The sequence below is a fragment of the Myxine glutinosa genome, chromosome 6 (assembly GCF_964187855.1).
Source record: "Myxine glutinosa chromosome 6, kmMyxGlut1.1, whole genome shotgun sequence".
NCBI lineage: Eukaryota > Metazoa > Chordata > Myxini > Myxiniformes > Myxinidae > Myxine > Myxine glutinosa.
The window spans coordinates 2,690,701-2,717,020 of record NC_136266.1 but is presented as its reverse complement, the minus strand read 5'-3'; the positions used below and the strand labels follow the sequence as shown (position 1 = coordinate 2,717,020).

Sequence of the window (26,320 nt, the reverse complement as noted above, 5' to 3'; positions counted from 1 at the left end):
TCTTTGAATTGTACGAATGTTAATCGTACAAGGTTTTTGATTTTGAATACAAGACGATAGTTTATCACGATTGATTTGATTAATATATACGTCAGTTGTTACTTTACTCATTTTTATATATTATGAAAAGATTTTTTTCCCTAGTTATATGAGAAAAAAATCTACAATGCCCCCTAAACATACAAAATTTCTATTTATTACTCATGTTACATTACTTATGTGATGTTAGTCATAACACCATTATCTGTATTAATCTGTAGTTCTGTTTCTTCCACGAGCAAACAATATGCATCAAGTTCTCCACTTCCCACCCTTTCAATATTTGGGCAAGTATCTACTCTATTCGACTTTATAGTTTCCTTTTGAGCGCACAGGTCAATCGCGTAGATTGTATATAGATTTTTAAATGCAATCATATCCAAAATGGGGTCTGGATTACCGTTAGTTTCACACACCTTTTGGTAAGACTTACAGGCTTCGGCATAATCATTATTTTCCCAATTAATTTCCAATCTATCTAGTGGATAATATGTTCCATCTAGAGAAACCTGAAGTTGTTTTACATTAGCATTATCACACAATGCATTATTCTTATCAGTAGCAGTATCTCCATCGGGTTTCTTAAAAATGAGCCAAGGGTATCGTGGTTTTCCTTGAAGAACACCCAAATTCCAATTGTAAGTGGTTTTGTCCATTTTAATGTGTTGGCATCTTATTTTAAGGTACATTACATTTAGCGGAGTCTTTGAGTTAAGTCTTCTATTCAACATCTCTTTCGTTTTAAGACTGGGAGTATATTCGCTGATATAACAACACAGCTCATTAATAACAAATTTATTGTTAGCACCGAGAGCATTAGCATCCCCAAAAAACAATCTATTTTCATTAGTATTCCTTTGTCGTTGAAATCTAATTTTAAGTCCATACAGAACTTTATCATAATCACAAAATTCAAATATACCTTTAAGGGGCACAGCTACGGTAAAACTATGCTCTGTTTTGTTACCCTCATTATACATTGTCTTCCTTCGTATTTGACCAGGGTCATCGTTTTTCGCCGTTGTCATATCGGGTATAAAACGGGTTTGGCAGCAAAGTGCCTGTCTTATTTAAACCTCAGACATTTCGTTTGGTTTGCTCTTTGTTGTTCAAGTGTGCGACGTCACCATGCCTAGATCAAAAGAGCTCTCTGAGGCCTTCAGAAAGAAGGTTATAGATGCCTACGAGTCTGGGAAGGGATTTAAAAATATCTCCAAACAATTTGAAATCAATCATTCGACTGTCCGGAAGATCATCTACAAGTGGAGAAGATTCCAAACAACTGCCAACTTGTTCAGGTCAGGCCGCCCCAGCAAGTTCAGCCCGAGAGCAGACCGCAAGATGCTGAAAGAAGTCTCTAAAAACCCTAGAATGTCATCACGGGACCTACAGGTATCTCTTGTCACTGTTGATGTCAAAGTGCACGAGTTTACCATTAGAAAGAGGCTGCACAAATTTGATCTACATGGGAGGTGTGCCAGGAGGAAACCTTTGCTGTCCAGAAAGAACATCTAGGCAAAGACCAGCACTTCTGGAACAATGTGCTCTGGACAGAAGGTTGAGCTATTTGGCCACAGTACCAGAAGACATGTTTGGCAAAAACCAAAGACAGCATTTGACCACAAGAACCTGATACCAACTGTAAAGCATGGTGGTGGAAATATTATGGTTTGGGGCAGCTTTGCTGCATCAGGGCCTGGGCAGCTCACCATCATAGAATCCACGATGAATTCTTCATTGTACCAGAGGGTGTTTGAGGATAATGTGCGGCCATCTGTCGGAAAGTTGAAGCTCAACCGAAGGTGGACCTTGCAACATGACAATGACCCTAAACATACCAGTAAATCCACCAAGGAATGGCTGAAAAGAAAGAAATGGACGGTTCTGGAATGGCCAAGTCAAAGCCCGGATCTAAATCCCATCGAGATGTTATGGGGGGATTTGAAACAAGCTGTGCATGCAAGAAACCCCTCAAACATCGCACAGCTGAAAGAATTCTGCATGGAGGAGTGGGCAAAAATTTCTCCCAGTCGATGTCAGAGGCTGGTAGACAGTTATAAGAAATGCCTACTTGAGGTTGTTTCTGCCAAAGGGGGCAATACCACCTATTAGAGCCAAGGGTGTACTTACTTTTTCCACATGTGAAATTTGCATTTGTTTATTTAAATTATACAATGGACTACAAAATGTAAATGTTTCATGATATTTGTTATATTATATCACCTTTATCTATCAACATTGTTGAAATGAAGATCAAATAGCTGTATGTTGAAATATGTTGAAAAAGTCAAAACTTTACATGGGGTGTACTTACTTTTTCACGTGACTGTACATGATCATGACATCCTCATTTTCAATGATTGACCTTGGTTCGTGTTTCCATGAGTTTTCTGGTCCTGGGATGTTTACATTTTTTTCAGATTTGCCAATGAATCACTTTGCATACTTTGTTGTGTCGTTGTGTGTAAAGTTGTTCTGATAATAGTTTTTTGCATCCCCAGAGCAGATGACTAGTACTTCCTGTTTCTGTCTGGCAGAATCTACACTTGTCCGTCTGGCTCAGTCCCGCAATCTTTTTAAATCCATTGGTGTAGTCCTTGATCTTTGGGATTTATTATGATTCGTTTTCCGTCCCAGTTGAACTGACCTCTGCTTAGACATTCCAATGAACCTTCTTTGTCTATCCCCACTCTGTTATTTTTTTGGGGGTTTTTGTCTGTTATTTTGTCATTCTCACAGTTGTTGGTGTATATTTCTTGATATTTCTCTTTGTATATTTCTTTTGTCTTTTTTGCAATTTGTTGCCGTTATATTTTCCTGTGCGGCATCTTCTATTCACACGTGTTTTTGGAAATTATTTGCGAGGTGAGTTAGGGGTACTTTTTCAGGTTTGTTGTGTTCATGTTTGTTTTCAAATTACATCCGATAGTCTGTTGAACATTTCACATACTCGGCTAGTCCTACACTCATCGCTCTGCGCACCTGGTTGAGTTCCATCAGGCCGCTCCCTCCCTCTCGTCTCGGCAGGTACATTCTCGGGATGCACTGGTTTTTGTAGAACATTTTGTGGATGGTGAGGAGTTTTCTTGTTTCGATGTCTAACTTGTTGATTTCTGATTGGGCCGAGTTTATTATTCCACAGCTATATTGTAACAGTGTTAATGCGAGCTGGTTTATGGCTTTGATTTTGTTTCTTGGGGAGAGGTATGTTTTCAGGATCAGCTTCGTTCTACGTAGGTATTCTTTGGTGATTGTTTTGCACATTTGTTTCTGTCATATTTGGTGGCCCTCTTCTACTCCGAGGTATTTGTATGATGCTTCGTTTTCTAACTGTTGTATTGTTGTTTGAAGGTCAATTTTTATGTTGTGTTTTTGTTGGTTTACCTCGTACAAATGTGCATTTGGCGCACCTGTCTCGTCCAAATTCAATTTGAATGTCCTCGGAAAACCACTTTACTAGTTTTAGTTGTCAATTTTTTTTGGTCATTTGGCGAGAAGAGCTTTAAATCATCCAAGTGTAGTCGATGTGTCACCTTTCCTATTTCTTTGGATGTTCTACTATTGGTTGTTATGGTGTATCCGTGTCCTTGTTCATTGATAATTCCGTGATAATAGATAATTTTGTGTCCCGCTAATTCACCCCAGATCCACATTTTTGAAATTCCAACTTCTTTCCTGGAAGTCCTTGCAGTGTCCAAATGTTTTATACCTCTCCCGCCTCCCCCCAAGCCCTCTCCCTACCACAGTTCCCTCGATGTCCCTGCTCTCAAATGTTGTGTTTGTTCCTTCCCCCTCTCTCCCCATCTTGTCTACCGCTCCCCTTATTTTGTGTTTTATGTGTCGGTTTGACTTTTTGTGTGATTAATGTTAGCTCTTTCACGAGCCTCGATCTTGTACACAAAAAAAAAAAAAATTGATGAGGTTACTTCGTGGGTCCAGAGCCAGACAATACAGAAGGGGGTAAAGACCGTCTCCTTGGAAGATCCCACGCCGTATCTTCACATCTGGTATTCCGATATTCCCTTCCGAGTGCTGTAATATCGATGAGGTATTCCAGAGCTCCATTGCTTTCTCAATCGGTTTGATTATTTTGGGATTGATTTTGTATATTTGCATTTTATCATCCACGAATGTGGGACACTGTCAAAAGCTTTGTTATTGTCTATCCAGGCGGTGGACAATTTAGTTCTTCACATTTTGCAATTTTCATGTGTGGCCTTGTTCAGTAGTAGGTGATCAATTGTTCAATAACACTCTCTCTTACATCCATTTTGTTCTGCCTCTAAACCTCCTTGCTGTGTTAGATGATGGTACATCATTTATGTGATTCCTGTCAGCAGTTTGTATGTTGGTAGACATGTTATCGGTCAGTATTTGTGGGGAAGTTGGGTTTCCTCCCATTTTGGGATGAGAACGTTGTTCCCTTCTACGAACCACTCGTCCACTGCCTTTTCCTCTTGGATCAGTTTGTTAAATGTCCTGGCGTAGTGATTGTGAAGAGCATCAAGTTTGTTTTAGCCAGAAATTTGGAATTCCATCTGGGCCTGGGCTTTTGAAGTTTGACATTGTTTGAAGTTATTTTCTAATTTCCTCTACATCACTATAATCAATGGGGGAATTTCCTCGAGATGTTGCTTCTTCTTTTCCAAGTTTGGGGTCCATTCTGCTTCCTTATTATGTTATTTTTGATCTTCAAAAATAAATTCCCAGAATTTTTCCAGCTTTTCTTTTTCAGGGAGAGTTGACGCATTCTGCTTTTGTTTCCCCAATTTACGGTAAAATCTCTGTGTTACTTTCAAACATGTGGTTTTATTTTCTCCTGTTGTTTCCTTCATCGTTTTTTAAATATTCTTTGCTCTCAGATATTTCGAGGTTTTTTCCAGCACCCAAGCACTCAAGGTCTTTGTCTTCGATTTTCTGTTTGTTTTCAGCACCCAAGCACTCAAGGTCTTTGTCTTTGATTTTCTGTTTGTTTTCAGCACCCAAGCACTCAAGGTCTTTGTCTTTGATTTTCTGTTTGTTTTCAGTACCAAAGCACTCGAGGTCTTTGTCTTCGATTTTCTGTTTGTTTTCAGCACCCAAGCACTCGAGGTCTTTGTCTTCGATTTTCTGTTTGTTTTCAGCACCCAAGCACTCAAGGTCTTTGTCTTCGATTTTATGTTTGTTTTCAGTACCCAAGCACTCGAGGTCTTTTTCTTCGATTTTCTGTTTGTTTTTTATTCTTTGGATTCTCTTTTTTAGTTTTGTGTGTCCGTTTCCTTTCCTGAACTGTTGTATTTGTCCTACTTCCTTCCGCAGTTGCTCTCTTTGTGTCTCTAATCTCTGTCTCGAAGATGGAATTTGGGTTCTATTTGTAGGGCCTGGTTTTTTCTTCTTCTGGTGTTGTTTGCCTGTTACTTTTTCTTGCATAAATAGTGCTGCTGCGAAACAGACATTGATTTCCTTCAAGGTCCTGCGCATGCGCAAGATTGGAGGTCTCGTCTCTTCAAAGCTGTCCATGCGCGCTCGCTTTCGAAGTTAAGTAACTTTTCACAATTGTGTTTTTGTCGAAACTGTATCTTTCTCTCGGTGTATGTACCTATTGGGGTGTCTTTAATAGTATTCTTGGTGTTGGTTTTTCATACCTGTGTACAGAATCGTCGGTCTTTCGTATCGCGTATTCTGAGGCCTAAGTGTAGTACTAGGCTACCGTGTCCGACCTTGGCTTGAGGCTTTGTTTTTGTCTCAGCGGTTCTCTGATCGCACTGCAATTACTTTCCGGTCTCTGTTTTTCACGGTCTTTTCACCCCATACTTCCTTGTTTTAAAATCTCAAAAAAAAACAAAAAAAAACAAACATTTCCTTCTGTTCTTATTCGTTTATTCGTTCTTATTTGTTCGTTCGTTCTTCGACCACGTTGTTTGTGATCACGTTGTTAAAAAATGTCTCATCTGTCCCCTGAAGACCTGTACTCTGTCATATTCTATAACACCTTTTTCTTCTTCTTCTATAAAAGGATGCTTTCGACTTGCCAACAAAATCTATTCATTCCAAAAAAAAATTCCATCTTTTATAGTGCATCTTTCATTCATTCCCTAAACTCTCCAGCACTCCATCCTCCCTCCAGCGTCCTCAAACGTATTTTTGACTCGAATGTCTCAAGAAACTCATTTTGCAATAAATGTTCGTTTCCCATTAATTGTACACTTTTCAAAATCCCATCACCCCAAAATGCCATTTCCCATCACCCCTCCCCTCTAAATCTACCCCCTTGCCCCTCCCCTCCAAATCTTCCCAATCACCCATTCCTTTCAAATCTCCCCCCACACCCCTCCCCTCCGAGACTCTCCCTCGCTCCTCCCCTCCTAGACTCCTCTCTCACCCCTCCTCCTCAAAGCGTCCTCCCCGCTTCTTCCCCCTTCCAACTTTCACCTTCATCTCCCTCAACCTTCTGCCTCGCTCTTCCCCCTCGTCAAATAACACCTCACTGCGCCTCTCCCAATCACCATCAAACCTTTTGTCCGCCCCATTCTTTCCTTTCTCCAAGCTATGCTGTAATCTCCGACACACCTTCAACAGCTCTCCCTACCTCTTCCTCCTCTTCCACATCTTACCCTACCGCTCCCCCCTCCCCCCCCCCCCCCCGTTCTGTATCCGATGCTCCCCCTTCCTCTTCCTTAACAGTATGGACCTCAAACATCAAACATCCAGGGCCTTTGCTCAAACTTGTCTGATCTCTCCACACAGGTTGCTTCTGACAAACCAGACGTGATCTGCTTAACAGAAACTTTCCTCCTTCATGATGTCTCTGATTCCTTGGTATCTCTCCCAGGTTACTCCCTCCTCTGGTATGATAGACCGGAGCCTCGTCCTGGAGGTGGGGTTGCTATCTTTATAAAAAAAACTCTCTTCCTCACTCGCCCTGCACTGCCCTCTCTCCACCTCACCCCCAGGAATACCTTTGGCTACGGCTTCCCCTTCGCTCCCACCTTTTGTTCATATGTGTGTTGTACCGTCCACCAAACAGTGATGACTCCATCTACATCTCGCTGTCTGAGAATATGGACCAACTTCTATCTTCCCATCCCAACTCTCTCTTCCTCATATGTGGTGATTTCAACTGTCACCATGCCAGTTGGCTGGGTGTGGGTACCTCTCTCACCAGCCATGGCTCTTCAGCAAAGGACTTCTGTGACTCACTGGGACTGACACAATCTGTCAATTTCCCGACCCAGATTTCAGTCAACGGAGCATCTTCTCTTCTGGACTTGGTTATGACTAACTTCCCTGAAAATGTCTGCTGCTCTTCTTCTGCTCCAATCGGCTCTTCTGATCATGTGCTTGTTAAAGTGGACATCTCTCTGACCATTCTCAGAGAGCCTCCTCAGCGTCGACGAGTCTGGAATTTCACTCAGGCCAACTGGCACGGTCTTCAAGCAGCCATCAATCATCTGGACTGGTCTCCCATCTCTACTGCCTCTGACATAAATTCTTCCTGGGAATTCTTCCAAAGCAAACTGGTCTCTCTCATGCACAGATTTATCCCATCTCGTCTTCTGTTGTCATACCCTTCCTCCCGTCCATGGTACACGGAATCTTGTGGTGAGGCTATTGCCCAGAAACAACTTGCTTTCGTCTCCTGGAAAGCAAATCCAACGGAAGGAAATCTCATTTCCTTTCACAAAGCCCGAAACAAGTGTGTGTCCACCCTCAGGAGAGCCAGGAAACAATATCTCTCCGTTCTCAGGATCGAACTCCCTTATCTGTCTCCCTCTTCCAAATCCTGGTGGCGTCTGGTCAAATCTGTTTCTGGTGTTTGTTCCCCCTCCATCCCCTCCCTCACCTCAAATGGCCACACGGCTGACTCCGCACGTGAAAAAGCTGAATGCCTCAACTCTGTGTTTGCCTCTAAATCTTGTGTCCCAAACCCATCCGTCTCTGTACCCACCGTACCCAGTCGTACCCAGCTGCTCCTGGAGTCTGTGTCCTTTCCTCCTGACAAGGTGGAAAAGTTTCTGTCAACCCTCGACTCGGATTCTGCAACTGGACCTGACGGCATCAGCCCACGGGTCCTAAAATCCTGTTCTTCCGCTCTTTCACTCCCTCTCTCTGTTCTCTTCACCCTCTCTTTTGCTCAAGGTCATCTTCCATCTGCTTGGAAATCTGCCAACATCACCGCTTTGCACAAAAAAGGTGCAAAAACAGATCCCAGCAACTACAGACCAATCAGCCTTCTCCCAATTATCAGCAAAGTCATGGAATCCATCATTGCTTCAGATATGAAATCTTTCCTCTTCCCCAATGGCTTGATCTCTGATCATCAATTTGGTTTCAGACCTGGACACTCTACTCTGGACATGCTGCTTCTGCTTTCTCAACAATGGATGGAGGTCCTCAATGCCAAACAGGAAATTAGAGCAGTCTCCCTTGACATATCACGTGCCTTCGATACAGTCTGGCACCCCGCTCTGCTCACCAAACTCTCCTCTTTTGGTATCCAAGGAAATCTCCACGCATGGCTGGCGGACTTCCTCTCTCGTCGTAGTCAACGTGTGGCCCTGAATGGGTTTCTCTCATCTCCTCTTCCTGTTCAGGCTGGAGTTCCACAAGGCAGTGTTCTGGGCCCTGTGCTTTTTCTGGTCTTCATCAATGATCTCTCTGACTCTCTTGAAAATCCTCTGTATCTCTTTGCTGATGACTCTACTCTCTGTCGCTCCATTCTTCATCCCTCAGATCGGCAGTCTGCAGCCTCCTCACTCTCTGCAGACCTGGACAAAATCACAGACTGGGCAAACAAGTGGAACATGTCTTTCAATCCTGACAAATCTCACACTCTTACGATGTCTCTCCGAAAAGACCGACTGGACAACCCTCCCATCCACTTTCTGAATAATCCTCTCCAAGAAGTTCTGTCACTCAAGCTTTTGGGTCTCACTATCTGCCATGATCTTTCCTGGGAAAACCACATTTCAAATCTGGCCTCCAAAGCCAGTCGCCGACTGGGCATCCTCCGTCGTGCGAAGTCCTTCCTTGGCACACCTGAGCTCCTCACCACATACAAGGCTTTCATCCGCAGCTCAATGGAATACTGCTCTCCCCTCTGGGCTGGTGCTCCTGCCTCACACCTAGCTCGTCTTCACGCTGTTGAAACCAAAGCATTCAGAATCATTGGAATCTCCCGCGATGAAGCTAACTCCAAGGGCCTCTCACTCACTCACCGCAGGCAGGCTGGTGGTCTTTCCGTCTTCTACCGACTCCTCTCTGGCCTTGCCCCCCCAGCTCTCTCTGGGCTCTGTCCCACAAATATTCCTACAGGTCGCACAAGATCTGCCTGCAACCCTCTTATGGTCAAACTGCCAAAATCAAGACTCTCTGCTCACCTTCACTCCTTCATTCCTCTTTTCTCCCACCTCTGGAACAAACTCCCTCACTCTCTTCAATCCCACTCTACCCTCCAGGTCTTTAAAACAGCTGTTCACCACCATCTCTTATCTTCCCCCATCCAAAACCTTGATCTTTTCTACCTCCGCTAATTTCACCCCAATTTCCAATTTTTTGAAATACCAACTTCTGTCCTGGAAGTCCTTGGTGTCCTTGTGTTTTATACTTCCCCTCCCCCCCCCCCCCCCCTTCCCACGCCTCCTCCCCCCAAGCCCTCTACCTTCCACACATCTCCCTGCTCTCAAATGTTGTGTTTGTGTGCTTCCCCTTCTCTCCCCATCTTGTCTTCCGCTCCCTGTTTTTGTATATTTTGTTTGTCTGGTTGATTTGTTTGTGAAGTAAATGTTAGCTCTTTCACGAGCCTCGATTCAGTGTCCAAAAAAAAAAAAAAAAAAAAAATGGTGGATGATTTTTTAAATCGTTTTTCTAATTGAATGGTTGGTTCATCTCATTAAGATTTCTGTCCGTTTATTGTTTTCTATGCGATAAAGTTTTGGTCTTTCTATGAGTTTTATAAATTTCATCTCTTCTATTTTGTTGGCTAACTCTTCTTCCAGTCGATGCTGCTCATCATCTTTACCTTCCTCCTCTCCTTCATTCTGCTGCTCTCCATTGTCTTTCTGCCCATCACCGTCTGTCTTCTCTCCTTCGTTTGTGCCCGAGTCACCTGGTCTTTATCTCTGAACCGGTCTTTCCCCTCGTTCAGGGGTACACCATCATTCTTTCCTTTTGCCACACTCTTTCTTCATCATCTTTGGTCTGGCTCTATGTCGGGGTTTGGTCCCCCACCTCGTTGCACAGCTAAAACTTCCTCTCGTGCCATTTCGTCCAAATTCCTGCAATCTCTGTCTTCACCTTCAAGCAAGTGTGTGTTTGTGTGTGTGCGTGTGTGTGTGTGTTTGCGTGCATGCACGTGGTTTTTTTTGGTGTCTTTCCTCCACAAACATATGGTGGTGATGTGCAAGAGTAGTTTTTCACTTTCTGTAACAAGAAAGCCGGAAGTGGACTCTTAGCTACGGCAAGGTTCTCTGCACTTTGAAAAGCACTCAGACCTCGATAAAGTACATGGCGTGTATTCTCCATCTTGTACCCGGTCACTACTCCGGCAGGAGATGGAGGAACTTTTCTACTTGATGCAGCTACGAAGTGAGGGCTACGACACCATGGATCCGAGGCAAATAGACGTGCACGTGCCCTTGGGTCAGGTTCCAACCATCATGCGTGCTCTGGGATTTTATCTCACCCGGCGACAGGTGAGCTACGCAGGTGACACATCGATAAGCAGCAAGTAGAGAACTCGGGATCTGATGGCAAAAAGTGTTGTATCTTGTAACTCTCCGATATAATGGAAGAATTTTGTGGTTTTGGAATAGAAGGGAGTAAAATCCTTCTTGGGGTGAAAGATGAAAATGCACACACAGCAACAGGTGTAAAGTGTTGTGTGTTTTACCTTGTGCTATGTAAGCATTGGCACATCATTCATTCCTTCGCCTCGCCAGCACAGATTGGCCAGATCGATTGTTGTTAATCGAGGACGTCAAATGAGGTGGGGAGAAGGGGACACTGGATCCGTGACACCTGGCCGTCGCCCTCCAAGTTAGCGCTACAAGAATCCCCTTGGTTACCTGACATACGTTTGCACACGTGCTATTATATACATGGACACGGTTACAAAAGGGGATCACAGTCCTTCCCATGCACGCTTTTGGATACAAACAATGGCTTCTCAGTGAGACTACAGAGGCAGACCCCTCGACACTTTCCTCATTGTGGACCAAGGACCCGACCTATGGGGTGTGAGGGTTAAATCATGTATTCGACCCACAAAGGATCACACCGCTTGTTTTTCCTATCATACCTTGCAGCATGGCAATGATTTCCTCACAAATTTAGAATTTAATGTTTTCATGTCCAAAGACGCTCAATTTGTGTCGAATGGAACACCCTAAACGTCATCGTGCTATTCTGCAGGTTGAAGAAATAACAAACGAGGTACGATTTGGTTCGTACGCCGAGACTGGCAATTACAGGGATCGAGTGGATCTTCCAACACTCCTTCGTCTGTACCTCAATCATCGTCCCGTCCTGGGCCTGCGGTCTTCTTGTCTGCACGACGCGTTCGCTACGTTGAGCCGAGTAAACGGACCACGGGTGCCGGAGCAAGAGGGCCTGGACCGATGTGCAGCCATACCCCAAGAGGAGTTCTTGAGGTTGCAGTTAGCAGAAGGTTTGATTGGAATCACTGGAAAAATCCATTTTTATTCAGTGGACAAGTCTGATGTCAAGGAAATCTGATGGAAATCAACATGAGTGACCAAATGTAATGATTGTATGACCTCGGATCCTGGATGCAAACTTACCAAAACTGTGTACTGCAGGTGAGAAAATGACCGAGGAGGAGCTGATTGAATGCATCACCTCACTACTATTACTACCAGAGGCACAAAGTGAGGATGGAAATACATTTTCAAGTAGGAATGACTTTGGATAATCTCTAATGATCGTTTCATTGACTTGCTGACCAAACAACAACAACATGCATTTTAAAAGGCCATTTTCCCTGCTAGAGCAGGGGTTAGCCTTGCGGTCCCCAATCCCCATGACAATCTTGTCCATTTTGCCCTATTTTCTGCATCTCTCCTTGTTAACCCCCTTGCCCGCATTTCTTCTTCCACCATCTTTAGCCAAGTCTTTCTCGGTCTTCCCCGTCTTCTACTTCCTTCTACATTCATTTCCATCACTCTTCTCAACCAGTCACTTTCATCCTTCCTCAACACATGACCAAACCATCTCAACCTGTTCCTCTTCACAGCATCAATCACAGGCTCTATTCCCATCATCTTTCGCAATTCATCATTTGTCTTCCTCTCTCTCAACGATACTCCGCACATCTGTCGAACCATTCGCATTTCCACCCTTTCCAACCTTCGTTGCTGCTCTACGTTCATTACCCATGTCTCGCTCCCATAAATCATAACACTTCTCACACATGCAGCATACACCTTTCCCTTCAGCTTCAACGACACTCCCCTCATCATCAGCACGCCACTCAATTCCCGAAACTTCTTCCATGCACATCTCACTCGAGCAACCGTTGCCGAGTCTGATCCACCTTCTCCATTCAGCATGTCTCCGAGGTAGCAAAATGTTTTCACACCTTCCAGCTTCACACCGTCTCCAAGATCCAACTCAACATTTCCTCCATCTGCAGCTCCCTCTGTGCACACCTTACATTTCAATGTAGCTGCCACACTGGTTAATGACCCTCTCAGACCACTACATTTTTGATGAACCCACTCAGCGCACATTGTACACTGAATGGAGTTCACTCCGACACCCTTCCTACACACAGCACAGGGCCACTTCCCAGTTCTTTCCACCTCACCACATGCTTTACCACTTGCCATCACCTTCGTCTTTCCGATATTCACCTTCAGACCTTTTGTCTCCATACATTCCTTCCACGTGTTCATCTTTTCCTTCAGTCCATCCATACTTTCCGCAATCAACACCAGATCATCTGCATACAACAACTCCCACGGTAAACCCTCCTTTACGTTCTGAGCCAGCACCTCCATCACAGCTACAAATAGTAGTGGACTTTGTACCGACCCCTGATGCACTCCCACCTTCACCTCAAACTCACCACTGTTCCCGTCCTTCGTCCTTACAGCTGTGCGCGCTCTTTTGTACATTGCCATCACTACTCTGATCAACCATTCCTCCACTCCTAACTTCCTCAATGCCCATGTCAATACTTTGCGTGGAACCCGATCGAATGCTTTCTCCAGATCAACAAACCCAAGAAACAACTTCTTCCTCTTCTCCATGTACTTCTCCTGCAACTGTCTCACAATGAAAAGCGCGTCTGTCGTTCCTCTTCCTGGCATAAATCCAAACTGCATTTCGTCGATCTTCACTTTCTTCCTTATCCTCCTCTCCAACACCCTTTCCAATACCTTCATTCCATTCTCCAATAACTTTATCGCTCGGTACGAGCCACACTCCAGAGGGTCACCTTTCCCCTTGTATAGAGGGACGAGGGTACTCAGTTCCCAATCCACTGGAATGCGGCCTTCTTTCACCACCAGATTACAGATCTCTCTCATTCTCTTCACACCCCAACTTCCTGCTGCCTTCAACATATCTCCCACAACTCCCGTCGGCCCTCCCGCTTTTCTACCATTCATTGCTTTTATCGCTTCCTCAACTTCCTTCTCAGTTATCTTCTCTGCCGGTCCTAAAACTGGGTTACTCTCTATGTTGCCATCCCATTCATTCTCTGTATTCAACAGCATTTCCATATATCTTTTCCATCTTCCTTTAATTCCATCTGGGTCGACAACGATTTGTCCCACTTCATCCTTCAAGCAGCTCACCCCCATCACATCACACCTCTCTTTCGCTATCTGCTTTGCAATCCTGAATACTGCTCTCTGACCCTCTTCCGAATCCAAGCGTTCTCCGAACATTTTCCTACATGCCTCCTGCGCCTTTGCTACCTCTTTCTTTGCAGCCTTCCTGGCTGCCTTATAACTTTCATGCTCTGCTGTTTCTGCTCCCGTACCCTTCGCCTTCTGCCACTCCTTGAACTTCTTCCTCTTCTCGTCAATCCTCTTTCCAACTTCATCATCCCACCACCATGTTTCCGGGTGCCTCGGTGGTCCTTTTGTCCATCCACATACCTCACCAACGGCTCCCAACAGACTAGCTTTCATTGACATCCAACCACTTTCAAGCTCAACCACATCATCCTCGACCCTACTCAGCCTCTCTTTTAATGCCTCCCTTACTGTCACCTCTTTCAACCTCCACACCTTCATTCTCGGTTGGTACTTCACCCGCCGAGCTCTCCTCGCACCTTTCACCCTTACGTCGCAGACAACCAAGTGGTGCTGTGAAACAGCCTCCTCCCCCGGGATCACCTTTGTGTCTCGGAGGTGCCCCCTATCTCGCCTACGCACCATCAGGTAGTCAACGGTTGTCGTCGACCCACCTGACGTGTATGTAACAAGCTTATTATCCTCTTTCTGGAACTGAGTATTACAAATCAACAAATCAGCTCCATCAGCAAACTCCAAAATCCTTTCACCTTCTCCATTTCTCACACCATATCCGTAACCCCCATGAACTCCGTCAAAACCATCCATACTCCTTCCCACATGTCCATTTAGGTCTCCTCCTACCACAACAACTTCCTCATCTTTCACGTTTTCCATCAGCTTCTCTATCGCACACCAGAACTTGTCCTTCTCTTCATCGCTCCGACCAACCTGCAGAGCATATCCCGAGATGACGTTCACCAAGAGCTTTCCAATCATCATTTTCACCATCATCAACCTATCACTCACTCTAGTCACACTCACCACACTGTCTACAAACTCCTCAGAAAACAGGACACCAACACCATTCACGCCCTCCAGGCACCCTTGCCACACAAACTTGTATTTCGTCCAAGGCACCCTTGCTGACCAGTTAACTCAAATCCAACAAAAGTAATGAAGTGGCCATTTTGTACTGAACTCACTCATGGTACATTTTGGGCAAACAATTTCAATAACTCAGAAAACTATTTCCACTAAATGGAGACATTACTAATCTAAAAGCATGTTACTGAAATGTGTACGTATGTGCATGTGTATGTGTGTATGTACATATGTGCGTGTGTATATATGTGCGTGTGTATATATATATATATATATATATATATATATATATATATATATATATATATGTATGTGTGTATGTATGTACATGTGTATATATGTGTATGTATGTGCGTGTGTGTATATATATATATATATATGTGTACATATATATATATATATGTGTGTATGTATGTATGTGCGTGTGTATATATGTGTATGTATGTATGTGTGTATGTACGTATGTATATGTGCATGTGCGTGTATGTATGTGTGAGTGCAGCCTGGTATTGGCTTAGCGGTTAGGGTGCAGGCTTGGGATCCTCCGATCCTGGGTTCGAATCCCGGTCGATCGCTGAATTAACGCCAGGGGGGTTGACTCAGCCTGTCCTCCTTCCGAGGTCGGCAAATTGAGTACCAGCTTGCTGGGATGAATGATCCAGGTGTGTACCCCGATTTAGAATAGGTACACCGTATCCCTGCGCATCGTAAGAGCGTGACCAAGGGTTGGCGTCAGGAAGGGCATCCGGCCATAAAAACATTGCCTCAAAAAGGGAACCATGATTGTCATTGGGCCCGTAAGGCTAACCCCTGCTCTAGCGGGGAAAATGGCCTTAAAATGATCATTCATTTTTTTCCCCTTGTGTGTTTTTGAGACCATGTGCACTGTGCAGGGTCCTTCAAAATAGGATTTAGTTTTACCCCAGCCTTCATTTTATTTCTTGATTTAATTTCATTAAATATTATTTGTTGAATTTCCTTGTCGTGTTTCCTTGTTTGTGGTTTCGGAATAAACCCGCATGTTTCGTGAGATAAATACCTTGCATCTCTTCCCTCCCGCACGCGCCAAAAATAACCGCTATATATTCTGCTGGTCGCTTTGGGAGAAAAACTGTCTCTACTATTCGTCCAAGGCTGGTCCTAACTAGCTACGAACAGGACAGTATGTGTGTCTATATATGTATGTGTGTCTTTGTACGTATGTGCGTGTGGTTTCCATCAAAAACCAGCTCTATGGAAGATGAATTGCAGGGGAGATGAGGGATGGGGAGGTTAGAACTAAAATTACCGAGTTAGAAGGTAAGGGAGTGAGGGCATTGGAGAGCAACGGAGAAGAGAGTAAGGTGATAGCGGATCGCAGGTTAGAGAGGAATGGGGAAGAGGATCAGAGGTTAGAGAGCAAGGGAGTTGTTGTTGTATAGCCCCAGCCAGTTCTCAAGAACAAGTCCGCAGCAAGGAGACAGCCGATTGATCTCCCAGGAGCAAATCAGAGATCCCACACATCCAGGATAGTGTACCCCCGGCTTCACAAAGTCAGGGCCATGACCTAGTTATAGAGGAGAGCGAGAAAGAGAGAAAGAGAGAGAGACAAGAGGGAAAGGACCGAACCATGAGGACCAATCAGCACCTGACCATAACTACACTGCCCTGACAAATCCGGGAAGCATGAGGAAGATTTCACCCCCGACTTGCATAAAGGGGTATAACCACCTCAGAGGTGTCCCCGGTAGTTGCAGCAAGGGGATAGAGAGGAGGGAGGTTAGAGAGGATGGGAGGTTAGAGAGGATGGGAGGTTAGAGAGGATCGGAGGTTTGGATGTTGAGGGGGTAGGGAGTGGGAACTCAGGGTGGGGGCGGGACGTAAATGTGGAGTTAGGAAATCTACTTGTGCCCATTTCACACGTATGCAGCGTACTCCGCTCATTTGTGTTTCAAAGTAGGCTAAGCCCCGCTCTGGCAGGGAAAATGGCCTTAAAATGCATGTTTTTTTTTTGTTTTTTTTGTATACTGAATCGAGGCTCGTGAAAGAGCTAACATTTATTTCACAAACAAATCAACCAGACAAACAAAATATATAAAAAGAGGAAGCGGAAGACAAGATGGGGAGAGAAGGGGAAGCACACAACCACAACATTTGAGAGCAGGGAGAAGTGTGGGAGGGAGAGGGCTTGGGGGGAGGAGGCGTGGGAAGGGGGGGGGGGGAGAGGTATAAAACACAAGGGGACCGAAATTAGCGGGGGTAGAAAAGATCAAGGTTTTGGATGGGGGAGGATAGGAGATGGTGGTGAACAGCTGTTTTAAAGACCTGGAGGGTGGAGTGGGATTGAAGAGAGTGAGGGAGTTTGTTCCAGAGGCGGGAGAAAAGAGGAATGAAGGAGTGAAGGTGAGCAGAAAGTCTTGATTTTGGCAGTTTAACCATAAGAGGGTTGCAGGCAGATCTTGTGCGACCTGTAGGAATATTTGGGGGACAGAGCCCAGAGAGAGCTGGGGGGGGCAAGGCCAGAGAGGAGTCAGTAGAAGACGGAAAGACCACCGACCTGCCTGCAGTGAGTGAGTGAAAGGCCCTTGGAGTTAGCTTCATCGTGGGAGATTCCAATGATTCTGAACGCTTTGGTTTCAACAGCGTGGACGAGCTAGGTGTGAGGCAGGAGCACCAGACCAGAGGGGAGAGCAGTATTCCATAGAGCTGCGGATGAAAGCCTTGTATGTGGTGAGGAGCTCAGGTGTGCCAAGGAAGGACTTCGCACGACGGAGGATGCCCAGTCGGCGACTGGCTTTGGAGGCCAGATTTGAAATGTGGTTTTCCCAGGAAAGATCATGGCAAATAGTGAGACCCAAAAGCTTGAGTGACAGAACTTCTTGGAGAGGATTATTCAGAAAGTGGATGGGAGGGTTGTCCAGTCGGTCTTTTCGGAGAGACATCGTAAGAGTGTGAGATTTATCAGGATTGAAAGACATAAGAACAAGTATGTTGTTGTTGTTGTGATTCAAAGTTGATGGGCCTAAAATTTCACCTTATCGATGTATATTTGATGAATTTAAATGGCGTGGATATTTGATATCAAATAATATGCTTAATAATATGCACAATGCTTCCTTCTTTCTAGGCTTGCCACAACTTGCACAACTGCTGCCAGCTGAGATAACCACCAACAACTTTGTACAAGATATACTGAGCTTTCCTGCCATCCTCGAGTCCGAGCACCATTGAGGTTTTGAAGTTTTCCCAAATCGTACACACATTAACAAAACCAAACTTTGTCATCATCGCATCAATGAACGGAACAGCAGCAAAAACTCGGTGGTTTTATTAAAGGGTTCCTACAAACCAGGATCTCCACTTGTGCACAATAGAAAATTAAAAGCTAGCGGTTGGTTCATCAGCGGTGATGTTCCACCTTGATAGCGGTTGGTTCATCAGCGGTGATGCTCCACCTGGATAGCTAGCGGCTTTGCACTCTCATGTCTATTACAAGTTTAAATACAACAAAGTGAAAATTCCACATGTGTGTCCCACAGTGCAACCCTGGGTGCAACATTGTTTATCAAAAACCATTTATCAAACTTTATATAAATGCCTATAAGGATACCAGTTAACTTACATCTGCCATTTATTTTGTTCAAACATAACCCATTTACCTGCGTGTTTGATTTAAGTACATTCCTACATACAAGTGCTATTTCATGTATCACATGTAAATCCCTCACACCGTGGTTTTAATATCTAATCCCCCATGCGTGCTGCCTCGCACTCCGGCCGGTGCACTCCCGACGGAGGACTATTGTTACAATAACATGATCGACATTGCAACAAAGACCAGGCTGAAAGGAAAACGGTTTACAATTTGGAACCTTTGGGTAGCAGACATGTTGGTGGGGAACAGATCCACAAAACAAAAATCGATCGAGCCCTGGTATTGGCTCCACAGCAGAGGTATGCGTGTTTCACGTAGTCCTCCGATCCGGCAGGCATCAATAAACCACGATCTTGAGTGTAATTGTTGTTTTTACTTCCTTTCTATGTACGAATCACAAATGCAGATGTCTGGAGAGGTAACCGGTGTGAAGAGTCTCAACGCTCTGTGGACTTGGGCCTGGCTCCTGTACTCAGTCTCAGAGCCAAAAAAAGTACTAGCTTTTGTACCCGGCCAGTAGGTACTAGGATTCTTAATTTGTGTGGTCTCGTAGAAGGCTGCACAGGTCACAGGGCAACACCTAAAATGCACTTTCGCACCACCACCACCACCACCGTGCATTCTACCGTTGCTGACAATCTGGCAAAAGGCTGATGGCATTTAGTCCATTGATGAAGCACATGTTGACTATGGATAGATGTGGTAGTTGGCGGTAGAGAACGAAAACCGAGGAGGATCAAACACACCTTGGTACTTAAGGAATGCTCTCCCATCTCCATCCTTTTGGAAAACAACCCAGACACCCAACTCGTCCTCCACACAGGAATGATTCAGAAAGCAGATCTGATTTGCACAAAAGCTGCAAAAAATAAAAAGGTAAGGCAAGCAGGTATTGATTTTCAAAATAACAAGGAAGAGAAGGCAAAGGGGGAATTTGAGCTTCTTCCAAACTCTTCTTTTGTGGCAATTCATTTGAGGAAACTCGTGCACATTCCACATTAACTCATCATCCCCAACATGAACCTCTGGGGCACATCAACATGCACTCATCATTCATCCCTCACATGAACATCAAGGCCACATCAACATGCACTCATCATTCATCCCTCACATGAACCTCTGGGGCACATCAACATGCACTCATCATTCATCCCTCACATGAACATCAAAGCCACATCAACATGTACTCATTATTCATCCCTCACATGAACAGCAAGGCCACATCAACATGTACTCATCATTCATCCCTCACATGAACCTCTGGGGCACATCAACATGCACTCATCATTCATCCCTCACATGAACCTCTGGGGCACATCAACATGCACTCATCATTCATCCCTCACATGAACATCAAAGCCACATCAACATGTACTCATTATTCATCCCTCACATGAACAGCAAGGCCACATCAACATGTACTCATCATTCATCCCTCACATGAACCTCTGGGGCACATCAACATGCACTCATCATTCATCCCTCACATGAACATCAAGGCCACATCAACATGCACTCATCATTCATCCCTCACATGAACCTCTGGGGCACATCAACATGCACTCATCATTCATCCCTCACATGAACATCAAAGCCACATCAACATGTACTCATTATTCATCCCTCACATGAACAGCAAGGCCACATCAACATGTACTCATCATTCATCCCTCACATGAACCTCTGGGGCACATCAACATGCACTCATCATTCATCCCTCACATGAACCTCTGGGGCACATCAACATGCACTCATCATTCATCCCTCACATGAACATCAAGGCCACATCAACATGCACTCATCATTCATCCCTCACATGAACCTCTGGGGCACATCAACATGCACTCATCATTCATCCCTCACATGAACATCAAGGCCACATCAACATGTACTCATCATTCATCCCTCACATGAACAGCAAGGCCACATCAACATGTACTCATCATTCATCCCTCACATGAACCTCTGGGGCACATCAACATGCACTCATCATTCATCCCTCACATTAACCTCTGGGGCACATCAACATGCACTCATCATTCATCCCTCACATGAACATCAAGGCCACATCAACATGTACTCATTATTCATCCCTCACATGAACAGCAAGGCCACATCAACATGTACTCATCATTCATCCCTCACATGAACCTCTGGGGCACATCAACATGCACTCATCATTCATCCCTCACATGAACATCTGGGGCACATCAACATGCACTCATCATTCATCCCTCACATGAACATCAAGGCCACATCAACATGGACTCATTATTCATCCCTCACATGAACAGCAAGGCCACATCAACATGGACTCATCATTCATCCCTCACATGAACCTCTGGGGCACATCAACATGCACTCATCTTCATCCCTCACATGAACATCTGGGGCACATCAACATGTACTCATCATTCATCCCTCACATGAACATCTGGGGCACATCAACATGCACTCATCATTCATCCCTCACATGAACCTCTGGGGCACATCAACATGCACTCATCATTCATCCCTCACATGAACATCAAGGCCACATCAACATGCACTCATCATTCATCCCTCACATGAACCTCTGGGGCACATCAACATGCACTCATCATTCATCCCTCACATGAACATCAAGGCCACATCAACATGTACTCATCATTCATCAACCTCAAGGTGCTCCAAGCTCCCGTTTAGCTCTCCGAATCGAGTTCAGGGCCCACGGATGATGGAGATGTGGAAGATAGCACGAGGGCTGCTTGTGGTGGATCCACACGTACACGTTTTAGAGGAGGTGCACCGTCTTCGCCCTGGCAGAGGAAGGGAATGAAGAGTGTGACATTCATCCATAACACCTGGGCCAAGTCATTTACTTGTGGCAAAGGCCGTTTATGCTGTGGTTCAGTAAAATGGTAAAGGTTTTATTATACTAATCAACCTCTGAGGTCACATGCATATCTTGGCAAACCACAGACAAGAAGTGGTAGAAAATACACAATACATCAGCACATACATATACAGCATTGCAGACAGCTATGTAACAAGCGTTATGCCTCGGTCCCCCGTCGGTGAAGTGATGAGTTGACAAAGTGGAAGACGGAAGGCGGCCATCTTCGATTTTGACGTGGCGACCCAATTTTCAATAGCGTTCTCCCTTATGCGTAGATACACCCACACACCAGATTAGAAGTTAGTAGTTCGTTTATTTTTCAATATATTCTGCTCACAAGGTTCAGACATATATATGGTGGCGGCCATCTTGGATTTTGACGTGGCGACCCTATTTTCAATAGCGTTCATCCTTATGCCTAGATACACCCACACACCAGATTAGAAGTTGGTACTTCGCTTATTTTTCCAAGATATTCCGCTCAAGGTTCAGACATACATGGCGGCGGCCATCTTGGATTTTGACGTGGCGACCCAATTTTCAATAGCGTTCTTCCCTATGCCTAGATACACCCACACACCAGATTAGAAGTTGGTACTTCGCTTATTTTTCAAGATATTCCACTCAAGGTTCAGACATACATGGCGTCAGACATACATGGCGGCGGCCATCTTGGATTTTGACGTGGGTTGCACCCACACACCAAATTAGAATTCGGTCCTTCGCTTACGCATGCACACCCGCACGCACGGACACACGGACGGGGGGAAAACCATAGTCCCCCTTTCGCTCCGCGGTGCGACGGGGGACAATAAAGCAGGGACCGTCTTGTCTGTCCCCAACTACTCCCTCAGTTTTGAACCTTTTGCGGTCCCAGCGGGTGCCCTAAGGTGGGAGGTTTCATAAATTTCTCAATACAATTATGATTTTGAGTTTCCACCCGTAAGAAACTGCTCCTTCTCTCTCTCCGCATGTAAGCCCATTCACAGGTTCAGCATGAGGAACCAAAGGTGGAAACATTCGCTGCTTTTCATAAAATTTCTCAAAACTTTTCCCCCCCCCCCCGAGAAATTGGGTTCCCACCCTGCGTAGCATGGGCAGCTTGCTAGTGTATAATAGAGGATAGATCAGAACTATACTCCCATTGTCTACTCCACTTCTATTCGTGAAGTATTCTTCTTTCTCAGATCCGTTTTCACCTAACCTTAAAAATAAAAAAATATATTTATGAAGAAAATATAAAGGAAGCCCCTCTTCCCGTACTAACAAAGTGCTTATACACTTCCCTGTTCCTTTGTTCTCTGCTCCACCTGGCTTGTTAATCTCCTATTCTTCTTTCTTCCTCCCTGAACCTGTTCTGCATTTCATCATCCCCCTTAGCCTCCCTGCCCTCATTTCAGTGAATACCCAGCCAGTGTTCACGATTTTGTTTTTAAATGTTTACACTTCCCCCTGCCGTGCTGTTTTCACTCGTGTATTACAACTCACTCTTCTTTCTTTTCAAAAGGCTGTCTTCAAATTGCTCATTAAATCATTCCGTTAAAAAAAAAAATTCGATCTCATACAGCTCTTCCCTCCTACATTTGATAAACTCACCTTCATTCCACCCCTCCTCTAACGTTTTCAGACGGATCAATGACTTTAAAATCTCAAGAAACCCAGTTTGTAATAAATGTTCGATTTTCATTCATCGTCCAATACTTTCTAAACTCACAACTCACCCCTTCCCCTGCTAAACTCGTCCCTCTCCCCTCCCTTTCAAATCTGCCCCATCACCCCTCTGTTTCAAATCTCCACCAATCACCTCTCACCATTGTTCTTTAATTCTTCCCTCTCACCCCTCCTCCTCAAAGTTGCTTCTTAATTCATCCACAAAGCTGCCTCTTCCCCGCTTCCTCTCCATTCCAACTCATTCTTCCACCTCCTCCAACCTTCTACTTCCCTCTGCCCCCCTCAATCAACTCCTCACTGTTCCTCATGCCATCACCATCAAACCTTTTGTTCTCCTCATCATTCCCCATCTCCAAGCTCTTCTGCAATCTCTGACACATTGTCAACAACTCTCCCTACCTCCCAATCTCCTCCCTCATCTTAGCCCTACCCTCAGGAGAGGCAGGAAACAATATCTCTCTACTCTCAAGACTGAACTCTCAAACCTGTCTCCCTCCTCCAAATCCCGGTGGCGACTGGTCAAATCTGTTTCTGGTGTTTGCTCCCCCTCCATCCCCTCCCTCTCCATCCCCTCCCTCTCCATCCCCTCCCTCTCCATCCCCTCCCTTATCTGAAGCAGCTACACAGCTGACACCGCATGTCAACAATCTGAATATCTAAACTCTGTGTTTGCCTCAAAATCTTGAGTCCCAAACCCATCTCTCTCTGTACCCACCTTACCCAGTCATACGCAGCTGCTACTGGATTCTGTGTCCTTCTCTCCTGACAAAGTGGAGAAGTTTCTGTCAAATCTCGACTCTGATTCTGCACCTGGACCAGACGGAATCAACCAACGGATCCTAAAATCCTGCTCTGCCACTCTATCTCACCCTCTCTCTGTTCTCTTCACCCTCTCTTTGCTCAAGTTCATCTGTCATCAGCTTGGAAATCACCAACATTACCGCTTTACACAAAAACAGATCCTTGTAACGACAGACCTATCAACCTGCTCCCAATAATCAGCAAAGTCATGGAATCCATCATCGCTTCTAATATTAAATCCTCCCTCTTCTCCAATGGCTTGATCTCTGATCATCAATTTGGTTTCAGACCAGGTCATTCTACTCTGGACATGCTGCTTCTGTCTCAACAATGGATGGAGGTCCTCAATGCCAAACACGAAATCAGAGCTGTCTCCCTTGACATATCACATGCCTTCGATACGGTCTGGCACCCTGCTCTGCTCACCAAACTCTCCTCGTAAGGTATCCATGGAAATCTCCACGCATGGCTAGTGGTCTTCCTCTCTAGTCGTAGTCAACGTGTGGCCCTGAATGGGTTTCTCTCATCTCCCCTTCCTGTTCAGGCAGGAGTTCCTCAAGGCAGTGTTCTGGGCCCTGTGCTTTTTCTGGTCTTCATTAATGATGGGCCCTTCTGGGCCCTTCTCTGGGAAATCCTCTCTATCTCTTAGCTGATGACTGCACTCTCTGCCGCTCCATATCTCATCCCTCAGATCGGCAAGCAGCAGCCTCCTCACTCTCTGCAGACTTGGACAAAATCACAAACTGGTCAAACATGTGGAACATGTCTTTCAATCTGACAAATCTCACACTCTTACGATGTCTCTCCGAAAAGACCGTCTGGAAAACCCTCCCATCTACTTTCTCAACAATCCTCTCGAAGAAGTTCGGTCACTCAGGCTTTTGGGTCTCACTGTCTGCCATGATCTTTCCTGGGAAAACCACATTTCCAAGCTGGCCTCCAAAGCCAGTCGCCGACTGGGCATCCTCCGTCGTGCAAAGTCCTTCCTTTGCACACCTGAACTCCTCAAAACGTACAAGGCTTTCATCCGCAGCTCAATGGAATACTGTTTTCCCCTCTGGGCTGGTGCTCATGCCTCACACCTAGGTCGTCTTCACGCTGTTGAAACCAAAGCATTCAAAATCATTGGAATCTCCCGCGATGAAGCTAACTCCGAGGGCCTTTCACTCACTCACCGCAGGCAGGTAAGTGGTCTTTCTGTCTTCTACCAACTTCTATCCGGCCTTGCTCCCCCAGCTCTCTCTGTGCTCTGTCCCCCAAATATTCCTACAGGTCGCACAAGATCTGCCAGTAACCCTCTTCTGATGAAATTGCCAAAATCAAGACTCTCTGCTCACCTTCACTCTTTCATTCTTCTTTTCTCCCGCCTCTGGAACAAACTCCCTCACTCTCTTCAATCCCACTCCTCCCTCCAGGTCTTTAAAACAGCTGTTCACCACCATCTCTTATCTTCCCCCATCCAAAACCTTGGTCTCTTCTACCCCCGTTAATTCACCCCAAATCCACTTTTTAATTTTATTTGAAATACCGACTTCTTTCTTTCCTGGAACTTCCAGCAGAGTCCACGTGTTTTATACTTTCCCACTCCCAACTTCCCATGCCTCCTCCCCCCAAGCCCTCTCCCTCCCACACATCTTCCGTTGTCCCTGTTCTCTGCTGTTGTACTTGTGTGCTTCCCTCTCTCTCCCCATCTTGTCTCCCGCTCCCTTTTTGTATGTTTTGTGTGTCGGTTTTTTTTTTTTTGCGATTGATTTTAGCTCTTACACGAGCCTCGGTCCTGTTTTCTCAAAATATATATATATATATATATATATATATATATATATATATATATATATATATATATATATACTAGCTGAGGTACCCGGCTTCGCCCGGGTTGAATAAGAATAATACAAAAATATGATGAAAAGAACATGTATATTTTAGAGCAATATCACAGTACATTTCCTACATGACGTTTTTTCAATTTTCAATTTCTCAAAACCTCTGGGTATACAACATTTCTGGTTTTCTTACTTGGTGCCAAGACATAAAGATTGCTTGGTTTTCCAACCCTCGAGCAGCCCACGTACAGCTGGCCATGGACAAACACTTGTTCTGTGAAGTTCAGGCCTACAACCTTCATTGATTGCCCCTGCACCCTGTTGATGGACATAGCAAAACATAGCCTGATGGGGAACTGAATCCTCTTGAAGGAGAATGGAAGGTCAGGTGGAATAAGTGGTATCCTTGGAATGAATACTTTCTCTCCTCTGTATTGTCCTGAGAGGATGGTTGCCTCTAGGACATGCGGCATCATTTGCTGGATTGTCAATCGTGTTCCATTACACAGCTTTGGTGGCTCAAGATTCCTTAGAAGCATGATTGGTGCTCCCACCTTGAGAATCAACCAGTATGTTGGGAGTCCTTGAGGCTGAAGACTGTTGAGAAACTCAGTTGGGAAGTTTA

The 26,320-nt window shown here is 45.0% G+C and overlaps 2 protein-coding genes across 9 annotated transcripts in view; one reads left to right on the top strand and one right to left on the bottom strand.

Annotated features, from left to right (window-relative positions):
• CFAP251 (cilia and flagella associated protein 251) overlaps nt 1-18,880 on the top strand; it is a 173,872-nt gene extending 154,992 nt beyond the window's left edge. Inside the window, exons 19-22 of the mRNA XM_068119135.2 lie at nt 10,569-10,712; nt 11,431-11,686; nt 11,838-11,906; nt 17,992-18,880. Of these exons, the coding sequence (XP_067975236.2) occupies nt 10,569-10,712; nt 11,431-11,686; nt 11,838-11,906; nt 17,992-18,095 (573 nt within the window). The 3' untranslated portion in view covers nt 18,096-18,880. The remainder of the gene's footprint in view (nt 1-10,568; nt 10,713-11,430; nt 11,687-11,837; nt 11,907-17,991) is intronic.
• The window catches only part of LOC137429538 (B-cell CLL/lymphoma 7 protein family member B), a 33,022-nt gene continuing 24,878 nt past the window's right edge, over nt 18,177-26,320 (bottom strand). For 4 of the 8 annotated variants that reach the window (XM_068119518.2, XM_068119516.2, XM_068119517.2 and 1 more), the window contains 2 exons: nt 21,178-21,317; nt 18,177-19,378 (listed from right to left, as the gene is read on the bottom strand). In XM_068119518.2, the coding sequence (XP_067975619.1) occupies nt 21,201-21,317 (117 nt within the window). In that variant the 3' untranslated portion in view covers nt 18,177-19,378; nt 21,178-21,200. Of the gene's footprint in view, nt 19,847-20,411; nt 21,093-21,139; nt 21,318-26,320 lie in introns of all 8 variants that reach the window. The other 4 variants (XR_013623752.1, XR_010984893.2, XR_013623754.1 and 1 more) reach the window with 2 other exon arrangements.